The sequence below is a fragment of the Ambystoma mexicanum genome, chromosome 6p (assembly GCF_040938575.1).
Source record: "Ambystoma mexicanum isolate Mex_15411 chromosome 6p, UKY_AmexF1_1, whole genome shotgun sequence".
Classification (NCBI taxonomy): domain Eukaryota; kingdom Metazoa; phylum Chordata; class Amphibia; order Caudata; family Ambystomatidae; genus Ambystoma; species Ambystoma mexicanum.
The window spans coordinates 589468830-589484322 of NC_090935.1; the positions used below are offsets into that span (position 1 = coordinate 589468830).

At 46.3% G+C, this 15493-nt stretch overlaps 1 protein-coding gene across 1 annotated transcript in view; it reads left to right on the forward strand.

Moving 5' to 3' along the window:
* Positions 1 to 15493, forward strand: part of AP3B1 (adaptor related protein complex 3 subunit beta 1) — a 2743269-nt gene that overhangs the window by 193697 nt on the left and 2534079 nt on the right. Inside the window, exon 3 of the mRNA XM_069627424.1 lies at positions 6684 to 6758. Within this exon, the coding sequence (XP_069483525.1) occupies positions 6684 to 6758 (75 nt within the window). The remainder of the gene's footprint in view (positions 1 to 6683; positions 6759 to 15493) is intronic.

Here is a 15493-nt window from a genome sequence, read left to right on the forward strand (position 1 = left end):
TATCTGCTCTCTCGCGTGGTAACTCAAGAAATTTCTGGGCAATGTTAGGAATTAATGAATTAAGTCGCTCGCAAAAACAGGATGCTGTTATTCAAGAACAGGTTTGATGTGAATATTTTGCAGGGGTCTATGATTGTCCGAATACTATACTTGGGGAGAGAAATAATCTGGGCAATTGGTCCTTGGACTTTTCTGCCTCGGATCTGGAAGTGCAGATACGTAAATCTTCATCCTCCAGAGCTGTGGGACCGAATGGTCTGAGTAACTCAATCCTAAAAATGGATCCACCATTGTGGGTAAGGGTTCTAAAAAAAAAATTGTTCGATAATATAATCTTGTGGAAGACCTTCGCTGAACCATGGAAAAATTCCATAGTTATTCCTGTCTATCTATAAAAAGGGAGACAGATTGCTAGCAGCTAACTACCGGCCAATTTCCCTTTTGGATGCATACAGCAATATTTTTGCTGGTGTCATCCTAGGGGAATTGGAAGTTAGGGCAAAAAAGACAGGCATCATACCAAGGCAGCAATCTGGTTTTAGAAAGGGTCTTTCCACTTCACTTAATGGCCTGCCTTTGAGTTGTCTGACAGTGCTGTCTTTACAAAAAGACGGAACTCCCCTCTTTGGGTCATGGCTAGACCTCTCCCAAGCCTTTGATACTGTTGATAGGAACCTCCTATGGAAAAAACTGGATGGCTGGGGTATTCCCCCCCCCCCCAATTTACTAGCAATCCTGAGAAAGCTGCACTCTAACAACTCTATGTGGGTGAGGCGGAGTAGAGCAGGCATACTGACAAATCCGATCAGGATAGAGAGAGGGGTCCGCCAGGGGTGTTTGTTAGCTCCTTTTCTGTTTATCCTGTTTATGGCAGACCTTGTGGGGTGGTTGAAAGACACAGGTTTAATATCCCTTGTAATTGGAAATTCAGGTTGGCTTATGCAGATGACGACGTAGTCCTGGATCACTCTCAAGTAGGGCTGGAACGTCTCCTGTTTGCAATAGAAAACTATGCGCGAAATAATAATCTCCCTATTAATCCATCGAAGTCCAAGATTCTAAGGTTTAAACATCCTAGGAGGATAGCGAAGCACTATGTATGGAAATTGGACCAATTACCTATTGAGTTAGTTTCGGAATTAACCTATTTGGGAGCAAAAAATCAGCTATTTTCCAACAAAATGCAACTTGTTGCGATCAATTGAACTAAAAATAGTAAAGTTAGGAGCGCAAATGAAAAAAAATCAAAACTCAATTCTGTAAATTCTCCATACTCCCTCTAGTGAGATTCTATGTAGGCAAGGTTGTTCCGATAATTTTTGGTTTGGACTAGAATTGTTTAGCCATGGATATTGAATGGGACACAATGAAAGCCAAGCCGTGGAAACGCACATTGGGGTTACCGGATTCTGTCCCCATAGTCTCCCTTCGGTATGAATTGGGCCTTGCCTCACTTAGATCTTGGTTGCAATAGAAATGGATGACTTTATATAGATCGGTTTTAGATCCTCCCACAAATTCTCTATTTGAGGAAGTAGCTCAAGAGTTGCAAATGTGTAAAAATGTTTTTTTGTCCAAATATAGGAAAGCTGCTCAGAAATATTGGCGGAAGCGGATTGTGATGCTGATCTCATCCTTGGGAATCTGGATAAGGTGAAAGAAACGATGAAGCAGCGTGATTGGATAGATGGCATAGATGGCAAAGAGATCTGCCTCTTACACAGTGGTTGATAAGCGACTATCGATGCTCCCTACCTACCTAAAAAAACAAAAAAAACAAAAAAAAGAAAAAAAAGCGTCTGCAATTCTAAGATTCTGTTTAAATCTACTCCTGACACTAGAGATTCTGGCCACTGGAGATAGTGAAGGGAAAATACTTCTGAGTTGTGAGAAGTGTGATAACAGCGATAATCGGACATCGAAACACTTATTATCAAATTGTCCAGGTACTTGGAGTACGAGGACAAGAAGATTTGGTAGGTTTGACCATCATGCCTCATGGTTAAATGCCAATGTATTCTGGGGGAGATTATCCTCCTGTCATGAGTCTGCTCTCTCCATGGAACTTCTTAGAGCTCTGAGGGAACTTAATCTGATCAATGAATGAGCTCAAAAGAGGAGAGAATGAAGTGAAGGCTAATTGGAACTATGGTGGGATGAACCAGTTTCTTCTACTTTGTTGTTCTTGTGTTGTCTAATGGAGTAATTTCTGCAAAGTGTAGTCTCGATCAGACTAAATTATTGTCTCAGAAATATGTTGTCTTTTGCTGCCTCCTTTTTCTTTCCTTCTGCTTCTGTTTTTCATATTTTAGAGTGAGCACTGTTGTTTTTTAAGTTAATAATTTAGGAATTGGAGTGTACATATTGTTTGTAAGGTATTAGTTTTACTCTTTTTATATGTATTTCCTTGTAAGTGTTTAAACTCAAATGTTGGCTATGGCAGGATAAATAAAAAAACAATCCTTCTACCATCTTGCAACTGACTACCTTGCTGTACTTATATATGTTTACTCTCCAATCTTGTTCCCTTCTCTCTTCAGATGGAGTGTTCCTCGCTCTCCATGTGCTCAGTCCCGGTTTCGATCTTTTCACCTTCTCGCTCCTTTTCATTGGAATGTTCTCCCACTCTCTATTTGTTCTCTTAATGACTATTCTCTTCCTTCTTTCTTTAAAAACCCATCTTCCCCAAAGTCCCTGATTGCCTACTACCAGTAAGAATTGAGGTCTTGATTATTTTTAATTATTGTTGTACCGTGTTCTGTAGCTCTGTGCAGCGCTTTGGTTTAAAGCGCTATATAAAATACAATAAAATACAAATATACAAATAATTAACGTGGGAAATTGTACTACCTTCTTTATATCCACCTCCTCATCCTGGAAAGGAGAAGAGATTGCACAGTCTCGACCCAAGGCGAGCACTTAGTTTTTATATTTCGAGAAAGTCAAAATTGCGACAGGATGATCTTCTGTTTGTTGGTTATACAGGCCATAAGTTGGGGATGGCAGTGGCAAAAAGCACCTTATCTAGGTAGATTATTTTAGGCATTTGAGTGTTCTAGATTAGTTGGAAAAGATCATCCTGAGGGTCTGAGGGCTCATTCGACCAGGGGCATGGCTACATCCTCTGCTTTAGAGTGTGGAGTCTCAATTCAAGGTGTGTGCGCGGTGGCCACATGGTGCTCCGTTCATACTTTTACAAAGCATTGTCTGGACGCTCTCAGGCCAGGACAGAGGATTTGGGAAGGCGGTGTTGCATTCTATTCATACACACCCATAAGGAACTCCTAAATTCTTACTCCCTCCTCCAAAATAAATACTGCTTTGGGAGTCTTATCAAAAGATGGGGAATACAGGGAGGACACAATCCATTCGACGACGTTACTCCTGGTAACTTTCTTTCGACTGTGTGTTCCTCCCACTTATTCCTCCCAACCTACCCCACAGTAGACTTTCCATGTTACACTTTACGTTCTTTCAAGGCAGAATACTGTTTTACGCAAGGTAACACTATAAAGTATTGATGGAAAGACATCAAAACGAAGCTGAAGCGAACGGTTGCTGCGCATGATACATCAACAAGTGGTTACGACATCGGCCCTCGAAGGGCATCGAGTCAACCGGCATTGACGAGCAGCGCCCCTTGCTAAATTATTTTACGGAGGCAGCTAAAGCTGAATTTATCAAAAGATGAGGAATACATGAGAGGAACATCCAGTCGAAAGCCATTCTTAGCATTCAATGCATACAGGGCAAGGTGCAGGGAAAGACCAGACACAACAGTACGCATTTGCGTTTTGGACTATAATGTACACTCTTTACCTTTGCTCAACCTACCACGTCTACATGCTGTGAATAGATAGTCGCAGTATGTGAATCTGTGAAAGATCCAATGCTGGAGAAGGGGTAAGTTGCTTACCTGTAACTCCTGTCATCCAGCATTGATATCTTTCATAAATCAAAATGCACCCTCCGTCCTCCCTGATGAGGTAAAAAAAAAAACTTAATTCTCACTGATTTATCCAGCATCATGGGTCAGAATCTGAAGGTAGGAAAAGGAGGAGGCTCTAGTAGATTAGCTACTCGATGTCCTATTGGTTGGGACCAAAAGCACCAAATGGAGGGGATGGCAGCCTACAAAACAGAACGTTTTCTTTGCTTTAAGCAAGGGAAACAAGGTATCCGAGGATTCTCAGCCTGCTGTGGGGGAATATTCACAGCATGTGAATCTATCCAATGCTGGAGAACAGGAATTGCATGTAAGCATTTTCTTATTCCTTGTATTATAACTCTGTTGTATAATTAAAATTGGAGATTGAAATTAGTTTTAGAAATAATTCCAATTACCAAGATTTGTATCAAAAATAAACTTTTTAAGTTTGTACCTACCCCAGCCTGTGGTATGTATTTGTAACGCTCACCTGATTCCCGCAGAGGTGCCGGTCTTGACTGGGTGAATGCCGTATCTTCAAAGGTGATGTGTAACACACGTTTGGCTCTTTGGGCTGGACCTCTGTGCACTGTATGTCTGACTCGAAGAGTAAGATGTCTGCAGATAGAAAATATGGGATTAATGAACTGGGGTTATTGGGTGCCTCTCTCCTTCTCCCTTTCTCTTCTCCTGTAGAACCCCAAAGGTTAACGCCCTCACCTTAGGTAAGTGAACGCCGAGCTCGCCATCTGCCTCTGGGCAGGGTGCCGTAACCAGTTTCTTCACTGGATAAGGGTGCAGGCCTCTTGACCTCAGAGGACTGCTGTCCGTCGTTAACTGCACAAACGGTAAGTTCTGGGCACTTCAAATGTCTTAAAAGTCTTTTGTAATGATATCTCTTGTTTTGCAGGGTTCCGCCGATGGCGGATGGCGGGCTGATGAGAGTTGAGGATCGAACCCGCGTGAGAAATAGAAGCGCCTGGAAGCACGTAAGTAAGCGCTTGTAGCCTGCTTCACGATGCGCACTAACTGTCCCTTTTATCTTGCAGGTACAAGTTCGGAGCTTTAGAGAAGCTGAAGGGTGCTGGAATACCCACTGGATTCGGCGTGGGAAGGAGCAATGGCACGTGAGTAATAAAGTTGCCCAATGTCTTTAAACGCACCTTCTTTTGTCTTTCAGATGCGGGATGCAGCGCCGAAGGCCTCCGGAGCGTGCGAACAGCTGGTAAGCTTTTGTCTTTCAGATGCCGGAATGCAGTGCGAAGACCTCCGGAGCATGCGAAGAGTAGGTAAGCCTTTGTCTTTCAGATGACGGAATGCAGCGCGAGGCGTTGGTGACAGCCGATGGACCAGGTAAGAGATGCGCTGCCACTGAAGACCGTAGTGCTAACCTGTTCTTTCTTTGTCTTTACAGGTGCTGCTGAAGACTGGATTCCAGGATGGGTAAGCCTTTGTTCCCTTAGGCCCAGGATCAGAAGCAGAAGACACGATGAGCGTTCTGCTGCAGAGAATGCAGAATAGCGCAAAGCAAGATTCATCCATCGGGTGTGGTTTAAATGGCCTCCTGTAGTGCTTGGGTGTCTCCTTCCACAGCCTCGCCTAGGTGAGAAAAGAGTTCCTGCTTTCCAGAAGAGTTCCAGTGTTCTGAACCTAGGGAGTGGCTCCTGCCCCACCCAACAGGAAAAGTAGTCCCAAACAGAAGAGGATCAGGGGCTCAACTGGCAGGTAAGTAAGCAGCATGGTCTGCTGCAGGTAAGTCCACCCAAGCATTATGAGCCCGGCGCTTCCAGCGCTGGGACTGGGCATTTTTATGAGCCTGGTGCCACTGGCGCCAGGACAGGGTCCAAAAGGTCCCAATTGGGACTGGCTGGCACTCGGAACCGGGGTTATGGGTCTGCTTCCAAGGGAGTCGGGCAAGTGCTGATCTTTTGGAAGCAGAGATCATGACAGTATTGTTATTGCTCTTTCTCATGTGCCACAAGATAGAGGTCAGGTAGCAGCTTTTTGGTTTATATATAGTAATGGAAAGCAATAAAAAGCAAGCAGTTCGGCATATACCACTAAGGGTAGAGATCAGTATTTGAAATATTTTCTGTATTCTAATAAATCCTGAGTGAAATACATTTAAAAATATAATTGTTTATATAGTAAACTATGCATGCATAATTTGAGTTTCTAACCTGTGCCTGTTAACCTATTTAGAAATATTTAATGATATCAAACATTTGAAGTTAAACATATTTGTCACTGTCAGGGCAAGTTATTTAATAACTCAACGTAATAGAAAACTGTGGACATGAACATTTTTCTGTAATTGCTTTAAAAGGAAAGAGAAGAAGAATATTCCTAGTATGAGCAAATAAGTGATCAAATAGTAAACACCTGAGTGTACAAAACGTGTTATTCTAAAAAACATTCAAATGTTGGATTTGTCAGAAAGCCAGTCCTTTACAGAAGCATAGTCCATTTGAAGTGTCCAGGTTTTACATTGTCCATTCTAAAAGTCCATTTAGTTTCTGTTTCTGTCTCAATTCCTGATCGCCTCCTCATTGTTCCTGTTTGATCTGTTGCATCCAAAAAAGAAAATTGACTAGTAGATAAAAAGCACGACTTTGCAAGCCTAAAATGATTGTCTGACATCTTGGCAGCTGTAAAACAAATCGTATCCTAATCCTCTGCACAAATAACTGTGTTTCAAAAATATTTTACATAATCTGTGTTTTTTTAAAAAACATTTTTGCTTTCTTTTTTCCAGATGATTTCAAAGGGAAAAAATGCTTCTGAACTATTTCCAGCTGTTGTGAAGAATGTGGCCAGCAAAAATATTGAGGTATAGAACACCATTGAAAATCTGTAAAATATGCAATTGTAACCACTAGCTAATATCTCGCTTTTGTTTGGGGAAAAAAATCCCATAAAGTAACACCCACCACCATTTTTTGTCAATGTGTTAATTTTTGCAGTGTTCTGACTTTCCAAAGTGTGTTTTACCTGCCCGCCTTTCTTCCATTTCAGGTTGGGCAAGGCCTGCTCTGCCAAGCAGGTGCACAATCCACTTCTGAAATATTTGCAAACTCTTTATTTAAGATTTTTCAGAATGGGCTCTCTTTCTTTTACTTTATTGTGATTTTAGTTAACAAAATAATCTTTTTTTCACAATCTATCTTTCATGTGATCAAACATCAAACATTAAAAGTATCATCAAGGGAAAAACAAGATAAACAACACATTTCATGTAAACATTTCATACAGCACCTAAAGATAAACAATTTTAAATCTTAAAAATCTTCTAATCGGGGGAGAAGGGTGCGAACTAGACTCTATCACAGGAAGGGATTCTAAAGTGCTATATGTTTTGTTCCAATCTTGGTGAATAAAAGACTCCATATAGTAACACATGGGTATTCAATGCTTAAGGAGTAGATGAAGGAAGGGGTAGGTAATCAATGCTCAAGAGGGAAAGGAAAAAGGTGAAGAGTGGGGGTCCCTGGAATGCCCCTCTGTACCCCTATAAGCATGACAGCCCGATGAACCAGAAATGTAAGATGCCAATCACTGTTTGGCCAGCCCCAGGAGAGCAGTGACTTCTACATATGCAAACAGATATTCTCTCGGACAACCATTCAAACCTTATTCAGCTGAGGTCTTCATGAATACAGGTGTCTCAACACTGGAACTGATTGACTAATGATAAACCTCCAGCTGTGCTGATGTTGAAGACCCCACAACATAGTAATGTTATCCACGAAGCAAACGCGCATCCTTGCACGAAGGTACACGGACACACACACACACGTGCACACACGAAGAACATGCTGACACAGTTCTGTAGATAGAGGACAGATGCATACTGTCAGAAGCCTTTCCTTTTCATTAGCAAAAAGCAGAAATGCAAGAAAGCAAGAGATGCAGAGCAAGCTTGCAGCCGCTTATTGCAACTAACCATATGGAACTACAGGGTTGTATAAGGAACATGGAAGCACCAAGTATCACTAACCTATAAGGAAAATAATACAATATAGACGTATAGAAATCATAGCAGAACTATAGAATTACATGAAGCCACAGACCTCATACTAAGGGACAAAGGAAACCAGACTTTGCAGAACACTGTCCATGGCTGGTGCTAGCAGCCAAGGTCAGAGATGACCAAAACATTCCTGGCTCCAGGGACAGGGAGCTACCTGCGAAATAGCAGAATAAATCCTCACTAATTGCAGACAGAAGAGCTCAATTTTGCGGTCTGCGCCCACATAATCTGACTGAGCCTAATAGTCATTTTACCGCTGTGGGAATAGGAGCAGTTCACAGCGAAGTGGACAAGAACTGATACAGGTGTTGTCGTACCACGTTGCAACCTACAGGCACTCTCTAAGGCAAGGTGGTTATACCAGTGGCAACAACGGGGACACATTGTTTTTCTCCTCACCTTGAGAAGGTACACTGAGCGCTGAGAATAGAGCTGGGTCGCAAGCCTGGGGGAGACCCGCTCCAGCCAATCGGGGAACACAAATCCAGGGGTGGATGGCCAAGGGCAAGGGCCAATGGTAATCCTGCGTCCCTGCAACAATGTCATTATTTATGGGGCAGGCCTAGGAAAAGTCATCTGACATGCAAGGGCCAGTCAGCTAACCTATCTATAGGTGCCGTCTATAGGCACTACAACCCCAGCCACCCAATAGTGTAAGCTCTGAGGTTTTTGGGGAAGAGCCCCAACTTGTGACCACACACAGAAACCAAAGCCCCTGACACGGTCTCAGGAGCTGTGATTGCTGGAGAATTATTTCCTTTATGATCCCTGTCTCTTATAGAAAATAAAGGACAGTTCTAACTTGCCCTTGGCTGAGTCGTCTGTGTATCGTGGGGAGGGTTTGTTGGGCCCTGGGTATTCTGCCAAACAGTGATTGTGTAGCATGAACCCCGGTCCTCTGGTATAACTATACAAAGGAAACAAAAAAAGATGGATGGGAGGAATAAATGTGTGTTTGTAGTTAATAAGAAGGCCTCCAATCCAGGTTAAAGTGCTAATGCAAAAGTGCTAGTCCCTGTAGTAAGTACAGGATAAGAGGGCTCTGACCTTTATATCTATTCACCCAGGGATGCAAATATGTCCTGTAAACATTTCACCAAGGCTAGGGATAGGGACAGTTGTTTAGTATACATACATCTAGCCCTCATATGTTCTCTACGTAAGGAGTTTTCAGAGTGGACAAAGCGTAGGAAGTATTTATGCCTTAATACCTCAACGGCATCACACTCTATTACCTAGTGTTTTAAGTTTTCCTGTGCCCCCATATTGGAGTCTACAGTGCCTCTCTGAATGGCACAGCCTCCTGACCGGCCCAGTGTACTCCAGCGTGTTCAGGATTCGAAATTGTAACTGCCAGTTCCTGTGTCCAGGGCACAGAATCGTTTTTAGGTATGCCATTGGCGGTGTCCAAATCAGGGGGTACTTCATAAAGTCGAATATCCTAGATTATTTACATGGGATGGTCTCACTTTCAATGAAATCCCATAACTTACTTTCTTTTAACCTGGTTTTAATTGTCCACCGGACTACAAACATCCACATTTGCCTCATTAAGATGGTTTTAACATGATGTAATAAAGGATCAAAGATTCTACTGCCTGGGCTTGCTTGCCATCTTTCACAATTCCCCATATAGATTGTTACTCTATTTTTTAAGAATAATGCTGAACCTGGTACATTGTGGAGAAGTACTGGAAAGGCGAGAGCAAGGAGACCGAGCAAAACAGTTATGCACAGTTTGTATCAACCCAGCAAAGCAAACAGTTAGGCATTTGCTGATGGAGTGCGAAGGGACATGGAACTCACGCCTAGCACTCTTTGGGAGTTTTGCGCGTCACAAACAAAACCTTATTTCAGAATTATTTTGGGACAAATTAATTTCTGGCTCAAGCGCCGCATTAACAGCCGCGATGGTACGAGTGTTGAAAATCTGTGAAATTATTGTTTAAGTAATTTCTGTCCTTTCTGTAACCTCATTTATGTTAAAGTTTGAGCTTAAAGAAAAATGTGGCTCTGTTAAGCGCGTTGATGGTATTCTGAGCGAAATTTAATGCTTAGATTAGCCTATGATTGTTCGAAATGTTGTATTTTATTGAAACAAAAAAATATATATATATTTCTGAGGCTTGTGGAATCTGCTTAGATCACATGCTGTGCATAGGCCGACATCTAGTGGAAGCTGCAGAGTATTACAGTTTGTTTTTCGAAACTCGAAAATGGGCGTCGACACAGGGCGTGCCAGTAATACTATCCCTAGTGTGACGTCCACTGTACCCAAGATCCCTCACGCGTCTAGGATCCTCAGATTGTTTTTTTCCGCCATACTGGTCGGAAGCATTTTGTGGAGTCCCCTGGCCTTAGCCATACTTTTGCTAAAATATTAATTTATTTACATCCTTCCCCATCCCAACGTCGAACTTCGACACTCTACGCCGGCTGGAGAAGAAATCGACCGTCGGCTGCTGCACGACGGATTTGGACTTCGGAAGGCCTCTGGCCTCGGCCCGGGCCTTGGAAGGCCGCTGGCCTCGGCCCTACAAGTAGGGAGAGTGGGGGGTTGTACATACTCTACACTCTTGGTATATAGGTACACCTTATACATTTCCTACACTTAACAGCCCGCTGCCTCATGGTGCGTATGGAGGGTACCCCTTTTCAATTCTGCCCCAAGTGCAATCGCAAATACCCTTGGGTCGACAGGCACGCCACGTGCAATCTCTGCTTGCCGAGGGACCACCCCGAAGCGAACTGCAGAGCGTGTAGTAGGTTTAAACCTAAGACACTTAAGGACCGTTCGACGAAGCGTTGGGCCCACCACGCCAGGCAAGCGGCGATGGCAGCGGAGGGCTCCTTCAGCGACGGCAGCGACGCCGTACTTTCGAACGGCGAGGGCATTACGGCGTCGAAAGACAGCCGAGCACAAGTCCCCGACCTCGGAAGGTCATCCGGCAGGGCGGCTATGGGGAAGACCCCGGCGACACAAGCGCTTCACACACCACACACACTAAACACACAAAGTCCAACCGAGACTCGACGACGTCGAGTGCTCGGAAAGAGGCACAAACAGAACGGTCCGATTCGGTGTCCTCTGGGCGCTCTCGATCGAGATCACCGCATGACTCCAGGCAATCATCCACTCTTGCCAAGCGTGCCTCGCTCCCTAGGCTAACTGAAGTTCGATCGTCGGAGGACGAAGACGATTTCCACCCCCAGGCTGCGCTCCAGGAGTCGGAGCCCGCAGTCAAAATCAGCGAGGCCCCACGTTCGAAGGACGTGGACCTTACCCCCGATCCTCGACGCCAGGCGTCGAAAACCTCCGGAGCCACAAAAGGACAGGGAAAACATTTTTCCACTCACGGGGAGGGGGGAAAACAGCAGAAGAAGCAGCCTTTGCACTCTTCCACACCTGTGAAACACACCACCCCCCCTAAACAGACAGACAAGACCAGGTCTGCTGATATGTCTAATACCAAATCTACTCAAGATAAATCCCCGAGACTTGCTGAGAGAGTCATTCCCAGTTCCAAAAAATGGTCCAGTGAAGACATAGATAGGGTCATGTCAAGGATGTCTTCTTTGGCTGATTTTTACGATTAAAAATCCAGACCATTTCCTTTCGTATGATCCACAAGGGGCGACACCCTTAGGCTCTAATGATCCTATCCCCCCGAGTAAGAAGCCCCGGTTTGAAACACTGATGAGGTCTACAGACCCTTTCGAGGTACAACCATACTCAAGACCATACTCACTGTATCAAGGAGAAGCTTCCTTTGGTGAGGACAAAGACTTTGGCATGGTAGAAGAACAAACCGGGACGGGATACTATGGGGACGATGAGGACCAGGAAGAGGAAGACCCTGAAACCTACAGAGTAGATTCCCCGGTAGAAAACGAAGCCCCGGTTACCGACTCCCCTGTCGATAACCAACCCCTCCTAAACGAGGTTCTCGCACGTGCAGCAGAACATTTCCATATTGACACCCACGGTGTTCAGGAGGAGAGGAGTTAGTGGGAGAAAGGAGGCCTGTTGCCCAGACCATCCCAATCCTTAGGTCTGGTTCCTGTGAGCGCCATGGCCTCAAAACTGTGTTTTGGAGCAACAAAATAAATGGCTGCACTGCCCTGTCAAGCAGACATCAGGCAGGATGGAACAAGGGAACACAGAGCGTGCCAGTGTGTTCTGACATATAGGAAGTAAGTGAAAAAGCAGCGTTGCTTCTCTGCAAACCCCAAAATCCCCTTTGACGCTAATTCCATCTGTTCTTTCTTAAACCACTGTGATCAATAAGGCCCTGTCATGCCCAGTATATCTCATTGTGCCTCAGCAAAACCAGGCATGATTTCTGAATGACTGGACCTGTTAAGCCAAATCTGAAAAAAAAGGGCCAAGAAACTTCACTTTCTGCTGTGCACGGGATACGCTTTATTTTGTGCTGCTAAGTGTCGAAGGAATGAACCCTGCAAAAGAAATCATAGCTCTGTGCACCTGTCAATTCCAGGAGACCTTTGCCTTGTACAGACTGTTGTGTACAAGAAACTAACTATGGCTGCAAGACAATATTGGGAAGTCCGATGGCAAAATAGAATTTGAAAGGAAATGCTAGCAGTTTTCACCACATGTGTAAAATGGTTTTGCTAAATCAAAGAAAAATAAATGCCTGTTTTAAAGGAAAAGTAATATGTTGAATGAAAGATTGTCTGCGCCTAGCAATGAGAAGGGGTTGGCTGCTGGGAAACACATGGGCTATTTTTGTTCCACAGGCTTGTTTTAATTCTGGACCAAATATAAGAAAATAGGTTTTAAACTGCCTGGGCTGAATTTGCAAGGTTTCAAAAACAAGTTATTTGAGGGGATTGGATCCTCCGACGTATTCCATATCTTTGACAGGTAATCACCACAGCTGTGCTGCTTCTGAAAATTTTCGGCGCCTGCGTCGATGACGAAGCGCCGTCCCCGAGGACCTCCTCCGACGTCACCCTATGTGATGAGTAGGACGCACGACGCCCGTAGCCTCAGTTCTGTTTTTTCTGCGAACGTGTTGGCTTTGTGAATCTCAGTATGCCTCGACTCTTTGGAGTTTCTGTTGTAATCTTCTCGTTTCTTTGAACCTGTTCGGTTTTGTGAAAAAGACCTTTTCGTGACGATGTCTACCTCGTCTTCAACCCTGCGTCCGGGCTTCAAAAAATGCAGGGACTGTGGGTCCAAGATGTCGTTAACGGACTCGCACGACACCTGCCTCTGGTTCCTCGGGGAGGCCCACGACACGGACGACTGTCAACTGCCAGTCGCTCACGCCAAGGTGTTGCGGGAGCGCAAGAAGTTGTTGTAGGTAGGGTGTCTCAGTCGAGGTCTGCTGGGCTTTCGACGGATGATTCAAGAGGCGACTCTCCGCGTCATCGTCGGAGGTCCAGTGGGTCTCCTTCCAAGAGTCGGTCTCGCCATTCCTCTGCCTCTTCGAGGCATTCCCGGAAGCGTCGGCATCGGTCGCCTTCCCTGTCCTCTTCCGAGGACTCCGCCCGTCGGCAGGTCGCTTATCCCACCATGCAAGCGACACCGGAGGAATGGGCTTCCTTTGGGAAGAAGTTAGCGATTCTCGAATCGCTGGACACCTGTCCGTCCACGCCTCAGAGTGGGGTCGGTCGTGATCGGTCGAGGGACACCGCTTGCACGCCTTCGGGCTCGGGTGGTTGGCACGGTTCGCGGGAGAGGTCCCGCTCGGACAAGGGTAACCTTTCTCGCCATGCCCGTTCCAGGACCCGGTCCTCGATGCGCTCGAGACCGCGTGATCCTGTGCAGTCTTCGAGGAAGACGTCGACGCCTGTGGCGCTGAGGTTGTCGACGGCCGCTCTCGAGGCTCTGCCTCCGAGGGGATCTTCGACGCTGTCGGCACCTAGGTCGTCGAAGGACACGCTCGGAGCTCTGGCTTCGAGGCCTGTGTCGATGCTGGCGGCGCTGAGGCTGACGTCGACGCCGATTCACTCGGCGCCCTCGATGCCTTTCGAGGCGGTGGTGTCGGAGGGGCCCCGTGGCACGGGGGAAGCCCCTAGAAAGGCTCTGGCTAAGGTCAGGCATAGCTTGGGTCCCCAGATGCCTTCCTCTCACCGCCTGTAGTACATTTCAGAGGTTGATGAGGGCTCTGATGAGGGCTTGGTTCCGGTTACGGTGCCAGATGAGTTTATCTTGGGACATAGCCAATTTGAAGACCTGAGGCAGTCACTGCATGATGCCAGTGGACTGGACACCTCTCCGGAGGTGGAGTTTTGTAGGCCTCAGCCTGGCACTCATGCCGATTCTTTGTACCAGCGCCTTATGTCTTGGGTCACCGAGTACTTGGGATGGTCGGCTCCCCCAGGGGAGTTTGTTCAGGATGATCTTACGGACATCCTAGATCTTGGTCCCCCCACCCGGTACTGCCGTTTCATATGGCACTGCAGAGAAGGGTGGCGGCGGCTTGGACTGCTCCGGAGAGTCTCCCGGCAGTCGGCAAGTCTTTGTTGCGAAAATACCATCCAGCCAGCAGTGACCCCTGCTACTTGTCCAGGCACCCTACTCTGGAGAGTTTGGTGGTGCAGGCGGCTACGGCCCCGGCAAAGCGGGTGTCGTATCCTACCATCCCTCCGGATAGGGACGACAAACGTTTTGATCGCTGGGCGAAGAAAGTGTTTTCTTCAGGGGGTATGGCGCTTCAGATGGCCAACTCTGTATGTGCATTGTCTCGTTTCACACATACACTGTGGAACTGTGTTGCATTAGCGTCTGAACATATTCCCGAAGGGGACGAACGGGATGGTTTACTTGCTATGGACCAGGATGGCAAGGATGCCATGTGTGAGGCCGTTCAGTCGGGTTTGGACATGGCAGATTGTGTCAGCCGGTCCATGGCGGCGAGCACTGTAATACGCAGGTTTGCGTGGTTGCGGAAGTCGGGGTTTGCTCCTGATGTGCAGTCCCGGCTCCTCAACATGCCCTTTGACGGTGAACATCTTTTTGGCAGCAAGGCTGACGAGAGCCTTGAGAGGTTGCAGACCTCCAAAGCTGCAGTGAAGTCTTTGGGCGCTGCAGTTCGACAATCTCCGCCTTTTTGTCCTAGGGGACAACCATGGAGGGGAGGTTCCTTTCGTTATTAATCATCCTTCAGTAAAGCGAAAGGAGCTGCCAGTCAAAGAGGCCACCGTAGGAGTACCAGAGGTGGAAAACAGGGTACTCGAGGCGCCAAAGCCGCTCGGGCAGTTGCCTCTTTGCCCTCAGGCAACGCCGCAGCCACTACCACTCAGTTATGAGGCCATGTCCCATGGTTCGCCGGTTGGGGAAGGCTGGCGCAGCATCTTGTAGAGTGGCGTACCATTACTTCAGATGTGTGGGTTGTGGAGATCATAACCCACGGCTACTGTCTTCCCTTTCGGCAGAGGCCTCGCGACAATCCACCTGGGAACCTCTCTTTGAAGAGTCCGGATCCGCTCCTTGCGCAGGAAATTCAAGCCCTGCTGGAGAAAGGCGCCATAGAACCGGTGCCTGTAGTGAGAGGAACAAGAGA